The sequence below is a fragment of the Ahaetulla prasina genome, chromosome 1 (assembly GCF_028640845.1).
Source record: "Ahaetulla prasina isolate Xishuangbanna chromosome 1, ASM2864084v1, whole genome shotgun sequence".
NCBI lineage: Eukaryota > Metazoa > Chordata > Lepidosauria > Squamata > Colubridae > Ahaetulla > Ahaetulla prasina.
In genome coordinates, this window is record NC_080539.1 from 375,160,147 (window position 1) to 375,173,450 (window position 13,304).

At 62.3% G+C, this 13,304-nt stretch overlaps 1 protein-coding gene across 4 annotated transcripts in view; it reads left to right on the forward strand.

The window, feature by feature from the left end:
• The window catches only part of FCHO1 (FCH and mu domain containing endocytic adaptor 1), a 29,906-nt gene that overhangs the window by 11,628 nt on the left and 4,974 nt on the right, over positions 1 to 13,304 (forward strand). The window contains exons 5-25 of one of the 4 annotated variants that reach the window (XM_058163663.1): positions 1,671 to 1,745; positions 1,980 to 2,121; positions 2,340 to 2,492; positions 2,702 to 2,806; positions 3,226 to 3,324; positions 3,777 to 3,900; positions 4,242 to 4,289; positions 4,583 to 4,655; positions 4,741 to 4,765; positions 4,954 to 5,008; positions 5,305 to 5,489; positions 5,682 to 5,706; positions 6,053 to 6,127; positions 6,229 to 6,280; positions 6,761 to 6,852; positions 10,260 to 10,874; positions 11,371 to 11,483; positions 11,885 to 12,002; positions 12,093 to 12,204; positions 12,579 to 12,734; positions 12,937 to 13,069. In XM_058163663.1, the coding sequence (XP_058019646.1) occupies positions 1,671 to 1,745; positions 1,980 to 2,121; positions 2,340 to 2,492; positions 2,702 to 2,806; positions 3,226 to 3,324; positions 3,777 to 3,900; positions 4,242 to 4,289; positions 4,583 to 4,655; positions 4,741 to 4,765; positions 4,954 to 5,008; positions 5,305 to 5,489; positions 5,682 to 5,706; positions 6,053 to 6,127; positions 6,229 to 6,280; positions 6,761 to 6,852; positions 10,260 to 10,874; positions 11,371 to 11,483; positions 11,885 to 12,002; positions 12,093 to 12,204; positions 12,579 to 12,734; positions 12,937 to 13,069 (2,575 nt within the window). Of the gene's footprint in view, positions 1 to 1,670; positions 1,746 to 1,979; positions 2,122 to 2,339; positions 2,493 to 2,701; positions 2,807 to 3,225; positions 3,325 to 3,776; positions 3,901 to 4,241; positions 4,294 to 4,582; positions 4,656 to 4,740; positions 4,766 to 4,953; positions 5,009 to 5,304; positions 5,490 to 5,681; positions 5,707 to 6,052; positions 6,128 to 6,228; positions 6,281 to 6,760; positions 6,853 to 10,259; positions 10,875 to 11,370; positions 11,484 to 11,884; positions 12,205 to 12,578; positions 12,735 to 12,936; positions 13,070 to 13,304 lie in introns of all 4 variants that reach the window. The other 3 variants (XM_058163660.1, XM_058163662.1, XM_058163661.1) reach the window with 3 other exon arrangements.

Consider the following 13,304-nt stretch of genomic DNA (forward strand, 5'->3'; position numbering starts at 1 on the left):
GCCCCATTGGGACCAGAATTTCTGTCGCTAAATGAGGCAGCTGTTAATTGCCTGATTTTACAAACTTGGTTATTGTGACACTGCAGTCGTTAAGGAGCTCCCGCCACTCACTCTGTTGGTTGGAAGCCAATTGGGAAGGTCACCAATGGTGATCACGTCTCACACACACAGACACACACACATGCACACACATACACACGGGCATCGTAAATACATGCAGATTGCCTAGCGCCCACATTTTAATCACACGGTCCTCAACAACAGTTATAAGTGCGAGGACCAGCTGTAGATCACTGCTTTCAATGCCACTGTATCTTCAGGTGATAGTTAAACGAATGGCTTTAAGTCAAGAATTGGCCTTTTGGGCTTATTTCTGGCATGAGGGTAAAAAATGAGTAGCAGAATCCAGTTGCGAAACCAGAGCCTGGGGGGTCCTAGGCAGCCCCCAACTCATGTGCTTCTGCCCCCTTTGCTAGAGTCTGTAGCTGCAGTTGCAAAATGGAGAAAACAACCCACCCTGGCCCAGCTGGCAGCCCAAGGAAGGCGGAAGAATTTGCTTCCAGGCCCTGGAGAAAGCTGCCAGGCATGGGGGTCTCTCATGGGCTTTGGGGCAGCCCAGTTACTTTGCCCTGGGCCCCTCTGGAACATGACCCATGGCCAAGGACGTGCCGCCCTGCATCGCTCCAGCGATCCAGGGATCTGGTGGCCCATGGGGCTGAGGGCCTCTGAGGGGCCTATCTGGGTAGCCTTCCCCCCCCAATTTCGCCCAGCTGGTTTTCCCCCTCCCCTCCTGAGAGCCAGGCCTTACTAAGTGCTGAGTTCCTCCTCTTGCCCACCAGAGGGAGCTGTGGCTCTTTACTGACCCCATCAGGTCTGGTACAGCCTGGCAGCTCAGTGCAAATGTTGGCAACTGGGGACGGCTGGACGTGGGTTCAAGTTTCCTGCTGGGAATTCCTGCCCCTTGCCCCCCCCCCCCGAACTGGGGAAAGGCTGCCCTGGAGGTTTCTCTGCTAAAATCAGAACGGAGTAACTTTCCCTCGGGATGTGGGAGCTGACCAGAGCATGTGCAGAGTGCAAATCTGCTTGTACGCTGCTTCAAAACAGCAGGAGTCTCCAACAGTGGCCACTTTAGGACTTGTGGACTTCAACTCCCAGAATTCCACAACTGGCATTTTTCCTTTGAAAGCGGAGGAATAGATTTTAATGGAGCTTTCCTTCATCAGTGCCAGAGTTCAGACTCATCCAAATAATACCTGTTTTTTGGCCCCTAAGAGAGAACCGGCAGGCTTGGCCATGCTTAGCCAAAGGGGGCCCAGCCCCAGAGGCCGAGCTTCAGAAGGGCTCCAGGAGAAACCTGCAGAGATGGGGAGGTTAATGCAGCCCATGGGGCTAGGTGCCTGGGCAGGCAGAACGGACAGAGGCGGGTTCAAGTCCTACATCCGTAGACTCTGGCCAGCCACTCTGCTAACCTACCTTGCAAGGATAAAATCTGAAAGTGGGGGTGGGGTGCCTGGCGGGATCCTCAAGAGGCTGGTCCGAGGGAGGCCCTGCCCCATCTGCCAGTGAGAGCAGGGAAGCATGGGCTCTGTAGTGCCTGTCCTTCCGGTCACAGCCCGTTTCAGGGACACAGGGGTGACGGTGGCCTCTCACTCTCTCTCCCTCCTGCTAAGGGCGGCTGTGGAGGAGGCCTATGCCAAGTCCATGGTCAAGATGTCCAAGATGGCCGGCAACAGCACCCAGCTGGGGTGAGGAGAGCCTGGGGCATTCTTGGTGGGGGGGGAGCCTGGGGGGGCTGCTCCATCCTCATTTGCGATGGCGTGTGGGGAGAGTGCCTGTGGCCACGGTTGCCAGTTACGTGCCCTCCTGGGCAGCCTGCAGAGCCAGGCTCCTGGCATTTGAGCAGGGTGGGAGGCAGGGCGGAAGACCCCTCTGGAGGACGTCGGGGCAGAGATTCAGGTGCTCCTGGTGTGCCCCCCCAGGACCTTTGCCCCCCTCTGGGAGGTCTTCCGCATCTCCTCGGACAAGCTGGCACTGTGCCACGCTGAGCTGGTGAAGAAGCTGCAGGACCTCATCAAGGAGATCAGCCGCTACGGGGAGGAGCAGCTGCGAGCCCACAGAAAGGTGACCCCCTGCCAAGTTCTCTGGGGGTGGGAGGAGGACACATCTCTTTGCGAGCCTCCCCCCCCCCCAAGAGACTGGCCAAGCAATCGGGCCCTGGGCTCTCTGACCTAACCCTGCCAGATCCTCTGGGGCTCCAGTGGGGGCCGGGTGGGGTCCCTCCCCAAGCCAGAAGCGTGAAGAAGGGCCATGAGTTCTGTTCCTCTTCCTCCCCCGGTCAGTCGAAGGACGAAGTGGCCGGGACCCTGGAGGCCGTCCAGCAGCTTCAAGGGGCCGCCCAGCACCTGCCCAAGGCCAAGGAGGCCTTCCACAGCCGATGCCAGGAGCTGGAGAGGCTACGCAGGGAGGGGGCCAGCCAGAAGGAGATGGACAAGGTGAGTGGGGGTCCTGTCCTGCACCCCTCCTCCTGAGACCCCGGTGGGGGGGCAGTTGCCGAGGCCAATGGCCACAATAGCCAGCCTTGCTTTGGTTCTCTGGTTCCCTGGCTGGAGGGAGGAAAAGGGGGCGTGGTCAGTGGGAGGGACACTAAGAGGGCGGGGCCTTGCCCTGACTTTGCCCCTCCCCCTGTGTGTCCCCCACCAAGGCAGAACTGAAGTCCCGAAAGGCCGTGGACGCTTTGCGGCGCACCGTGGAGAAGTACAACGCGGCCCGTGCCGACTTTGAGCAGAAGATGCTGGACTCGGCCGTGGTAAGGAGAGGGTGCAGAATGGGCCCAGCTGGGTGGGATTCACACCAAGGCCAGCCCACTGTTGGCAGAGGGGGCTGACTGGTGCCATCTCCCTTGCAAGGGGGGGACTTTGTTGGGCCTCCCGATTCTGCTCCGTTTATGCTGATGAGGAAAGGCCCTCGGGGGGTGGGGGGTGTCTGGGTTGCTCTCTACGCCCCACCCTTGTGGGTCACAGAAGAGATAGGGAAAGCTCCAAGCTCGGAACGGGGCCTCCAAGGAACTCGGGGGTGCAGAGCAGCCCAGTGTAGACTTGGTCTGGTGGGGGCGCGGCTTGCCCCTCCCCCTGTGTTGCAGGCATGAGGTCTGCCCAAGCAATATTCGGAGGGTTCTGCCCCCCTGCCAGACCCACAGCCCTTCTCCTGCCCCCCCCCCCCATGCAGCGGTTCCAGGAGGTGGAGGAGTCTCACCTGCAGCACCTGAAGTCCCTGGTCGGCTCCTACATCCACTCGGTGGAGGACACCCACGTCCAGATTGGGCAGGTGGGCAGGTTGGGGTTCCGAGGGGCTCCCAGGTCACAGGAGGGCGGTTCTGGCCAAACCTGCCAGGGGGGCCTCACTGCGTTAGGTGACCCCCCCACCCCACCCCCCCGGCCTGCAAGTGCTCTGCAGACCCCCATTGGGTGGGGGGTTATGGAATTACAATCCAAGCCTGCAGAGGCGCCCCCCCACCCCCGCGGATGGTGCCACTCTTTCTTTCTTGCCCACTCCAAGTGGTGGCAGGAGGCAGCCAACCAGAAGGACCTTCTCATTGGGGGGGGGGTCTTCCCTGAACGAGGGACCCCGCAGGGGAAAATAGGCTGGGGGAGGGGAGACTTGCTGCCTTCTCCCAAGGGCTCTCTGAATGCAGGATCCATCAGTGGTGGGGCCGAAGGGTGGGCAGGTGTTGTCCCCCCCCCCCTCAGGGATACCTGGAATCCTTCTGGGGGCCTCAGGAGGGTCCCCTTCCCTCCCCTGCTCAGGTGCAGGAGGAATTCAAGCAGAACATGGAGAACATTGGGGTGGAGACGCTGCTACGCAACTTTGCCGAGAGCAAGGGCACCGGCTGCCACCCGCCAGGTGAGAGGCCCTGACACCCCTGGGCAGCCGCCCCGAGCCCTGCTGGTTGGGCCCTCAGATCCCCGGGGCCTCTGCAGTAGAGGCAGGTGGAAAGGGAGGGGACGGGTGGACGCTGGGTGGGTGGGCAGGCAGTGACCACGTCCAGGAGACTAAGGACCCCAAGGGAAAGGGCCTCTGGGGCCCCCAGGCATCCCATCTCTTACTAGTGATGGACATGAAGGCATCTGTGGGGAAGGAGGGGCTGGCGGGCCACATGCCTTGAAGTAGTACTTGGGGCGGGGGAGTAACTTGGGGGGGTCTGCCCCCCTGCCTCACCTCAGGCTTTTCTCTGCCACCCTCAGGGCCCCTGGACCTGGAGGAACTGAGCGTGATGTCCTCCTCACAGGAAGGCAAGTACGTCTGGCTCGGATTTTGGGGGTGGACCTGGCAGAGGCAGGCATCTGCCCCCCATCCCTTCCACCGAATTTCAGGCACCTGATCCTTGGGCTGCCCGGGGGCCCCTTCCTCCCCCTCCCCCTCACCAAGTGGCTTCTGGGGGCCCCCTTGGATTCAGCTGTGTTCCTTGGGGGGCCCTTGCCTGTCCCCCAATCAAGCAGCTCTGCCCCGGCAGGCTCCCCCTAGTCAAGGGTCCCCCATTTTTTCTCCTGCCCCTGAAAAGCCCCCCCCCCTGCGTCCCCCCCAGGACCCAAGCGCAGCCGCAGCAAAGCCTTCCGCATTCCCGGACTCGGGCGCAAGGAGCGCGGGCGGGACTCGGGGTGAGTATGGATGCCCCCCTCTGCCTCGATCCTGGCTGTACAGCCCCCCACGCCCCACTGACCCCTTCTCCCCCTTTCTCCCCAGGGAGTCTCCGGAGGCAGATTCAGGGGTGAGGACAGGCCTCCAAGGCGGTGCAGCTGAGTGGTGGGCTTTGCCGAGGCGGAGGTCCCAGAGCTGCCAAGAACCCCGTTCCCAAGGGCTTCTTGCCCCCCCATGTCTTGGGCTGCCCACCCCTCCCTGTGTCATTTGGGGGGGGGTCTGTATAGCATCCTCCCCAGCCATGTTTTCTCTCCACAGCCCCCTGAGGTGGACGAGGAAGGCTTCACCGTCCGGCCCGAAATGAACCAGAACGATATCCTTGGAGGGGCATTGAGGGCAGGCGGGAGGCGGGAGTGGATCTAGGGAAATGGGGTCTGGATGTGGGGCTTGATTTGGGGGCGAGAGGAGCCCCAGAAGGTGCAGGGGTCACCGTACAAGTGAGCAGAGGGACCCCCATTTCCTGCCTGTCTCAGAGGGGGGCACTGAAGCTGACCTCGGAGGAAGCCCCTTGGGGAAGGGAGGCCTACCCCCAGCCGTTTTCCAAAGATCCCCGTCTTCCCTCCCCCCCAGACCCTCCCCCAACCATCGCTTTCCTTGACTGGGCTCCACGCGAACATAGCAGCCGCTTCTGCTCTTCCAGTGACTCAGACTACGATGATGAGGACCCGCCCAAATTCTATATCCGGATCAAGCCCATCCAGCCGCCTGAGCGAGTGGGCAGTGCCGCCACCTCGGCCGCTACGGAGCAGCTGAAGGCCTCAGTGGGCAGCCTCATCCTGCCGCCCTGCGTGGGGGTGAGCGGGGCAGGGGCTGCAGCCAGGGATACCAGGGTGGGCCCCCATTCCCTCCCCCTTCCCTGCTTATCCTGGAGGAGGGCCCAGAAGCACACACCCCATGTGCCCTATGCTGTGGTGGCAAGGTGGGTGAGGGGCAGCGGTGGATGGCCTTGTGCTCCTGACCCGCTCCCATTCTCTTCTGTTCTGCAGGGCACCATGAAGAGACATTCCTCCAGTAAGTGGCCCTCCCTCTCTGAGCCCCTGCAGTGGGTGGGGTTGGTCCATCGAGGGCTGCTCTGGGGAGTTGATCCGCCAGGCTTGCAGGGCAGACCCTCGTTGTACAAGCCACACGATGAACCACACAGCCGGAAAGTGTGAGCCGGGTGTCGGTGCGAAGAGGGTTCTTGGGTGCCTCCCCCAAGTGAGGAGCTGCGAGCCTCGGCCAATTGGGTCTTTCCTGACCTTGGCCGGGCTCCAGCCGCCCCAGAGGGGGCTCCTTCTGTGGCCTGGGGAGGTGCTGACCTCTCTCTGGACCTGCTGACCTGCAACCCAGACTCGGGGGTGCCCCTCTCTCCTTTCAGGGCACTTGAAAACCTTCCCTTCGGCTGCTGTGGTGCCCACTGACACTGGCCCAGCCCCAGGCGCAGGAGAGCGAGGTAAGGCCTCAAGAGCAGGGGGATGGGGAGGATCCGTGGGGCAGGGATCCCTCCACCCTCTGACCTTTGTGTTTTGCCCCTTTCTTGCCCTCCTTCGGCAGGTGGTAGACCAGGGAGCGCTGTGACCCCCAACCTGGTGCCCCGGATGAACAGGTATGCCAGCATCTCAGATAGCCACCTCTGCACTGGCACCTGGGGTAGCACCCAGGAGGTTGGCTGCAGGTGGGCCGGCTTGGTGCCAGCTTGCTTGTTTGCTCTGGGGATTGGGGAGTTGTCATTGTGGGCGGGGGGGGGCATTGTGTGCTGGGGGGGGTAGTCAAGAGCGATCTTATCAGGAGACTTGTTTGCAGCAGCATTCCCAACAGGAAGAAACCTTGGAATTAACCTGACTTCCCGGGGTGGTGGGTAGGCAATGCTAAGGAAGCCAAATAGGGTAGGGGTCCTTCCTTGGCCCTTGAGGAGTTTCCTCCTGCCCCTCCACCCTCGTCTCCTTTTTCCCAGGAAAGGCTAGAAAGAAAATGCCAGCCGCCCAGCCAAGCCCCCTGGGGAGGGGCTGGGTCTGCTGAGGCCTTCCAGGAATGACAGGGGTCTTTTCTCTGCCCCCCTCCCCCTCCCCGCCTTCTCTTTTTCCAGCTGTGACAGTAAAAGTAAGCCAGAGGCCCTTCCGGCCAGCGCCTTGTTTGGGCCTCCCCTGGAGTCGGCCTTTGAAAACGAAGCCTTCACAGGTGAGTCCCCCTTTGGAGCGGGGGGTCTTTGCAGAGCGGGGAGTGGGCTGGGTCCAGCAGCTGCAGCTTCCCCAAAGCCCTCCAGCCCAGCAGGGCCTTCAGTCAGGAGAGAGAGGGGAACCAGATGGGTCGGGTGGGGCTGCTGTGCTCACCCAGGTCACGTCTTCAGCCTGGAGCAGTTTTGGTGCAAAGAGGCAAAAAATAGGAAAGAGCAGAAAAACTGCAGGAGGGCATCCGAGGGAAGTATGTGGGGTGGCCCCTGAGTGGCCTGGCAGAGGGCAGAGAAGTGACCTGAGGCGTCCGACGAAGGAGGATGGGAGCCCTCCGGATTGCTTGTTCAAGGGCTCTTTGGTCTGCTTGGCCGTCCCTGGGATTCTGGGGCTGCTGTCCAACCCCAGTGTCCAGAGGCCTCCATCCTCTTCCTCTCCTTCAAAGCCCAGCCTTCCTCTCCATGGAGGGCCAGGGGGGAACTTCCCCAATTCAGGAGGCATCTGAGCCTCCTTCCGAGGCCTTCGCGGCTGTTTTATCTGCCGTCTGTGGCGGGTCTCTTGACATCCGGTTCCTCCGCTGTCCGTGGCTGACCCCAAGAGACGGAAACTCTGCGCCCTTTGGGTAACTTCACTGAGGACCCTGAGGGTGCTTGCTCTGCCTGTGGACCTTCGGGGGGGGGGCCTTCTCAGTCCTTCTTTTACGTCCCTTCCTTCTCTGCTCTTGGACTTCCCTTCTTGCAGATCCGGTGCGTCTTCGGCCATTAGAGTCATGAGAGCCCAGCGCAGGCTGTGGCACCAGTTCCCAAGCCCTGCTCATCTTCTCCCGGTCCAGCTTCCTTGACAGCTATTCCACATAGAGGCTGATTCAGAATCAGAATAGAGCTGGAAGGGACCTTGGAGGTCTTCTAGTCCAACCCCCTGCTCAAGCAGGAGACCGTCCAGTCTCTTCTTGAAAGCTTCCAGTGTTGGAGCACCCACAGCTTCTGGTGGCAAGCTGTTCCACTGGTTAATTGTCCTCACTGTTAGGAAATTTCTCCTTAATTCCAGATTGCTTCTCTCCTTGATTAGTTTCCATTCATTGTTTCTTGTTCTGCTTTTTGGAGCTTTGGAGGATGGCTTGACCCCCTCTTCTTTGGGGCAGCCCCTGAGATATTGGCACACTGCCATCATGTCCCGCCACGCCTCCTTTTCCCTATTTCCCAATTCTTCCAACCGTTCTTCATATGTTTTAGTCTTCAGGCCTTTAATCATCCTCGTTGCTCTTCTCTGTATTTTTTCCAACATGATTTCTGTAACGTGACCAAAACTGGATGTAGGATTCCAGGTGTGGCCTTACTAAAGCTTACTTCACATGGTTTTGATTCTATGCCTCCATTTATGCAACCCAGGATTGTATTGCAGTAGCTTGTTTGGCAGCAGCTGCTGCAGGCTCACATTCAAGGGGTTGTCCAAGGCCCCTCTCGCAGTGACGGTTTTGGAGGCGGGTTTCGCCTAGTCCCATGATGGCGAAGCTACGGCACGCATGCCAGAGGGGCCACGCAGAGCCCTTTCTGTGGGCATGAGCGCCATCGCCAGCTGGTCTTTGAGTTTCTGGCGCTCTGGCCGTGCACGTTCCGGTTTGGGCACCGGGTGCCATCACTGGCCTGGTCTGTCCTTGCACCTTTGGTGTTTCCTTCCTAAGCGTAAACCTTTGCTTTTCTCCATTGAATTAAACTTCACGCTGCTGGATGGGGCCCTTTGTTCAAGTCTGTCAAGATCCTTTTGGAACAAGGAAAAAGGGGAATGAGAAGCTTTGCATGAATAAGGGGAGGGGATGCAGCCAGCCTGCTTCTCTGTCCTGGATGTGGGTTCTTCCCTTCTCCTTCCACCAACACAATCAAAGCCCGTTTTTATTATGATGGGTGAAGAACCAATTGGCTTCCTCCTAGTATTTTTTGGCCTTCCAGGGCCCGGGGGGGGGGGGGGGAGGGGGGGGGATGGACATAACAGGACCAACCCGTTTTGGCCTGCCATGACTCATTTTGGGAAGGCCTTTTCTGACAGCCGGAAATGTTGCTCTGACGCAGGCGAAAGAGGGGTGTGTGTTCCCCTCGCGGGTCTTGCGGGTCTCTTCCATGTATGCAAGTATGAGGAAGAGGTTTTGAAAGCGGGGAGGGGAGGGGAGGGGCTCCCTGCCCTGCGGCCATCCTTTCAGGGGACTCACCCTCGCTGCTTGTCACCGGGAAGAGGAAACTGCTGCTGTCCATGGAGGTTCACCGTCCAGTGATGACAGTGAAAGGGGGCTGGGGGACTCTGCCAGCCGAGGGGAGCCTTGCCCGTCTGTCTTCTGAGGTCGGGACGCCACTCAGCCTGGGAGCGAACAGCAGGCAGTGCCCAGTGGCAGCACGGCCCTTCCCCAACCAGGGGCCTGGGTGGTCCCCATCTCCCTTGGGTCAGGAAAGCAGTGAGGTGACCAGGGCCGGAAGTCTCGGATGCCCAGGCCTGCCCCCGGGGAACGGGCTCTTGCTTCCCTCGCTGGCCTGCGCTGGCTGGGCGTGGTGCTCGCTCTCCCGCTCGGTCCCAGCTGCCAGCTCAGCCCTTGAGCCGCAGTGCTCCTGGCCCAGCTGAGCTGCAGGAGAAATCTGCCCTCATGGCCAGAGCTGCCGGTCCCAGCTGCTGACCTGGAGCCTCCTCCTTACCTGGGATGGGTGTGGATGCTCCTCTTCTGCCTCGAGCCCCCCCCCCCCCGATGCCACCTTTCTTTAGTGAAAGGACGGACGGGTGGGGTGAGGTGCCAGCTGAGCTCCGGCCTGGGAAAGTCTGTGGCCCCCCAAGGGATCCCTGGGAGCAAGTCCTGTTTCCAGGGCTGGAGAATTCAAGGCTTTTGGGCCCGTTTGTGCCAGCGGTTCCTTCCAGCTGCAGTCTCCGCTTCCTGCCCCACAGACCCTTTTCACAGCAGCTGGCTGAGCCAGAGAGAGCCAGCAGAGCGGCAGCCCCTCCTGGATCTGGGCACGGGGGCATCCTGGTGCCCAGACTGCCACGCAGGGGAGCAGGTCTGCCCTGGCGCTGGGCAAAGGAACCGCGGTGGGGGAGGCAGGAGGGTGACCTAATTTGATTGATAGATCGCTGTGGGGGTTGCCCATGCCTGATGCCCGCTGCAGAGACATCCTGGCAGGGGAGCTTTAGGGCTGCAAGGGAGACAGATCAGTGGATTTGAGGGGGAGGTCTAATCTAGGGCTACCCCTGCAGGTGGGGCACAGGGAACGGGAGTGTGGCGGGGGTGAGGCTGCTCCGTGTTGGCCTCCTTGTTCCAGTGGGGACAGCAGCCCCATCAGCCTCTGCACCCCAACATCGCTGCTCTTTCGGCTGCTGGGGTGGGCACTGCAGCCCCAGACTCTGTATTAACCCTCTGCTCGCTCTCCTTCTGTCTCCCCACAGCCCCCCGAGCCTACCTGCTGGCCTCCAGCCCCTCCCCCTTCTCCTCCTCCTCCCCCGAGAACGTGGAAGACTCTGGCCTGGACTCCCCCCCCCACCTGGCCATGGGGCCCTCCCCAGATTCCCGGCTGTGGAGCTCCCGACCGGCCACGCCCCTGAGCCCCACGGGCCAAAGGACCCCCAAGGGGGCCATCACGTTCCGGGGCAGCCGCGGGGCCATTCTGCCCGAGGACAGAGCTAACCCCTGGCTGCCCCAGCCCTCGGCCCCCCAGGATGCCCGCTTCGGGGCAGAGCCAGACTGGGCAGGATCCGGGGCCTCATGGCCCCCTGCAGGGGCCCGGGCCTTCTCTGCCTGCTCCCCTGACCTCTTCTCCTCGGAGGCTGGGTTGGGGGGTCGGCGGCTTTGGGTGTCCCGGCCTCGGAGCCCGGCAGCCTCAGACGGGGCCCCTCGGACTGGGGAGCGCGACAGCTGCCTCTCCTCCAACTCAGCTTCCTCCTCCTCCTCCTCTCCGGCCCCCCTCAGCAGCGGGGACTCCACCAGCCCCTCCCCCTGGGCTCCCCGGGGCCGTGACCTGGACAGCAGGGGCCCCTCTGCCTCCGATGCCTCCTCTGAGCACAGTGAGTAGGAGGCTGGGGCTCCAGGTGGCTGGAAGAGCGGGTGGGTTGCAGCAAGAGAGAGACAGAAGGGGTGGAGTTTTGCCCCTCCAGAGCTCCTCCCCCTGCAGTGCCTGGCCCCCTTCTGCCTGGGGGCCACGAGAGAGCCTCTCAGGCTTGTCCATTCAGTTGGGGGGGGGGCTGTCCCCTGGAGAGCAGTCTCCCTGCAACCTGGGTTCAGGCCCTGTGCAGAGGGCAAAGAGCAGCAGCAGCAGCAGCAGCTCTCGGCCCCTTCGTGCTCTGGGTGCAAATCCCGGCATTTGGGGAAAGAGGAACAGCATTCACAAACAGGCGGAACTGCCTTCCACTGGGGGCAACCCGGTGGACGTTGGCAATGCTGCTTCTGGGAGTGGGTGTGGGAGGCTTTCTGGGGCTGGGAGGAAGCTGCTCTCACTTTGGGTGGGGAGGGGGCACCCCGTCTGCCGTGCCCCTTCAGTTGCCCCCTCCCTTTGACCCGCAGCTGCCTTTCCCCCTTCGGCCCCACATGCCTGGCCCCACACGGCAGCTCCTGTTCGGCGAACCCTCTCCAAGAGAGCCTCGGCCATGTCGGCCACCAGCCTTGGGGGCGAGACGGTGAGTGGTGCGGCCTCCTGCTGGGTGTGCAGGTGGGCTCTTCAAGTGGCCTTGCCCAGTACAGGCACAGCTGGGAATCCAAGAAGGGGCAGCCAAGCCAGTCCTGGGCCGTGGCGTCACCTGTGCCCGCTGAGCCCAAATGCCCACCAGCCCTGTGCTCTCTGCAGGCCCTCCGGGTGCTCCTTTGCTCTCTCGTGCCAGCGGGGGGCATCTTGGCTGCAGGGATCCATCGATAGAGCCCCAGCTGTTATGGGGCTGGGCACCGGGACCCCCCTGCTAAGCCCCGATGCTGAAGGTTCTCCTCCAGCGAGGTCTGGGGGCTGGATGGACTCCTGCCCTGCAGAGGAGTGGGGGCAGGGCGCTCTTGGCGCCCCCGTGGCTGATCTCTCTTTCTCCCCCAGCCCCGGTCCTTCAGCCCTGCCCCACTGTCCGCTCTGACCTCGTCCCAAAGCACCTCCGCCCTGACTGAGCCACGTGGCCTCTTCACGGCCAGCCAGCAGCCGCCGCCACCAGCCCTGGGTAGGTCTTCTCTGGCCAGGAGGGGGGGAAGCGTGGCAGGACCCTCCGCCTGGGCTGAGGGCTCTCCTTCTCTCTTTCCTTCCGTGCCAGGCGTCTCCCGTGGGCCCTCCCCCGTGGTCCTGGGCTCCCAGGGGGCCCTGCCCGTGGCCACAGCCTTCACGGAGTACATCCACGCTTACTTCAAGGGGCAGAACGCAGACAGGTACTGGGTGGCGGAGGGGGAGAAAGTGGGGGGGGTCCATGGGGTTCTGGAGCCTTTCCTGCTGGAGTGCCTGCAAGCATGCTGGGGTGGGCAGTGGGCTGCAGGTGCCCCTTCCCTGACCTTGCACAGGTTCCACCTTCAGCTGATTGAGTAACCCACTGAGACCCCCAGTCTTCCCTCTGACCCCAAATTCTTTCTGGAGGCCCCAAATTCTTCCACCTCGCTTGCGGGCCCCTGGGCAGAAGGGGCCTTTCCTGCCTTGCTCGTGGGGTGCACCGGGAGCCTCCGCCAGCCAGCCGCGGCCTCTGCCCTGTTCAGTGCTGGGCGGGTTGAAGACGATGCAGCTCCCCACGGGCCCCTCCCTGTCTCCGCAGCTGCCTCGTCAAGGTGACCGGGGAGCTGACCATGTCCTTCCCGGCGGGCATCATCCGGGTTTTCAGCAGCGCCCCGGCCCCCCCGGTCCTCAGCTTCCGCTTGCTGCACACGGCGCCCATCGAGCAGTTCCTGCCCAACGCCAGCCTGCTCTTCAGGTGCCTGCAGGGAGGAGGGGCTGGCCGCCGTGGGGCTGGGGAGGACCGGGGGGGGGGAGAATGATGGGGAAGCTCCGGAAGCCCCTGGCAGGCGTAGAGGTTGGAGGGGGCTAGGGAGACGGGAGGGGGGCTATTGCAACCGGAATCTGGCTGGTGAAACCGACCCCACCCACCCACGGTCTCTCCCGCCCCCCTCCCCCAGTGACTCCTCGCAGAGCGACCCCAGCAGCAGAGACTTCTGGCTTAACATGGCCGCCCTGACTGGGCACCTCCAGAAGCAAGCTGAGCAGTCAGGGGCTGCCCCATATTACAACGTGACCCTGCTCAGATACCAGGTGAGGCTGCGCTGGCCAGGGGGTGGGGGGGGCGGGGGGGAGCAGTCAGCTGGGGGTCCAAAGCCTTCGGCACCCAGAGTTGCAAGGGTTGGGGTGGCTCTCTGTCCGCTGACCTCCCCAGGCTGACCGTGGCGGGAGGCCACAGCAACCCAGAAGGGGGTGTGTGTTTGGACCCCTCCCTGTACTGATGTGCCCAGGGTGCAAAGGGGAGGCCTTGGTGAGGTTTCCTGGAAGT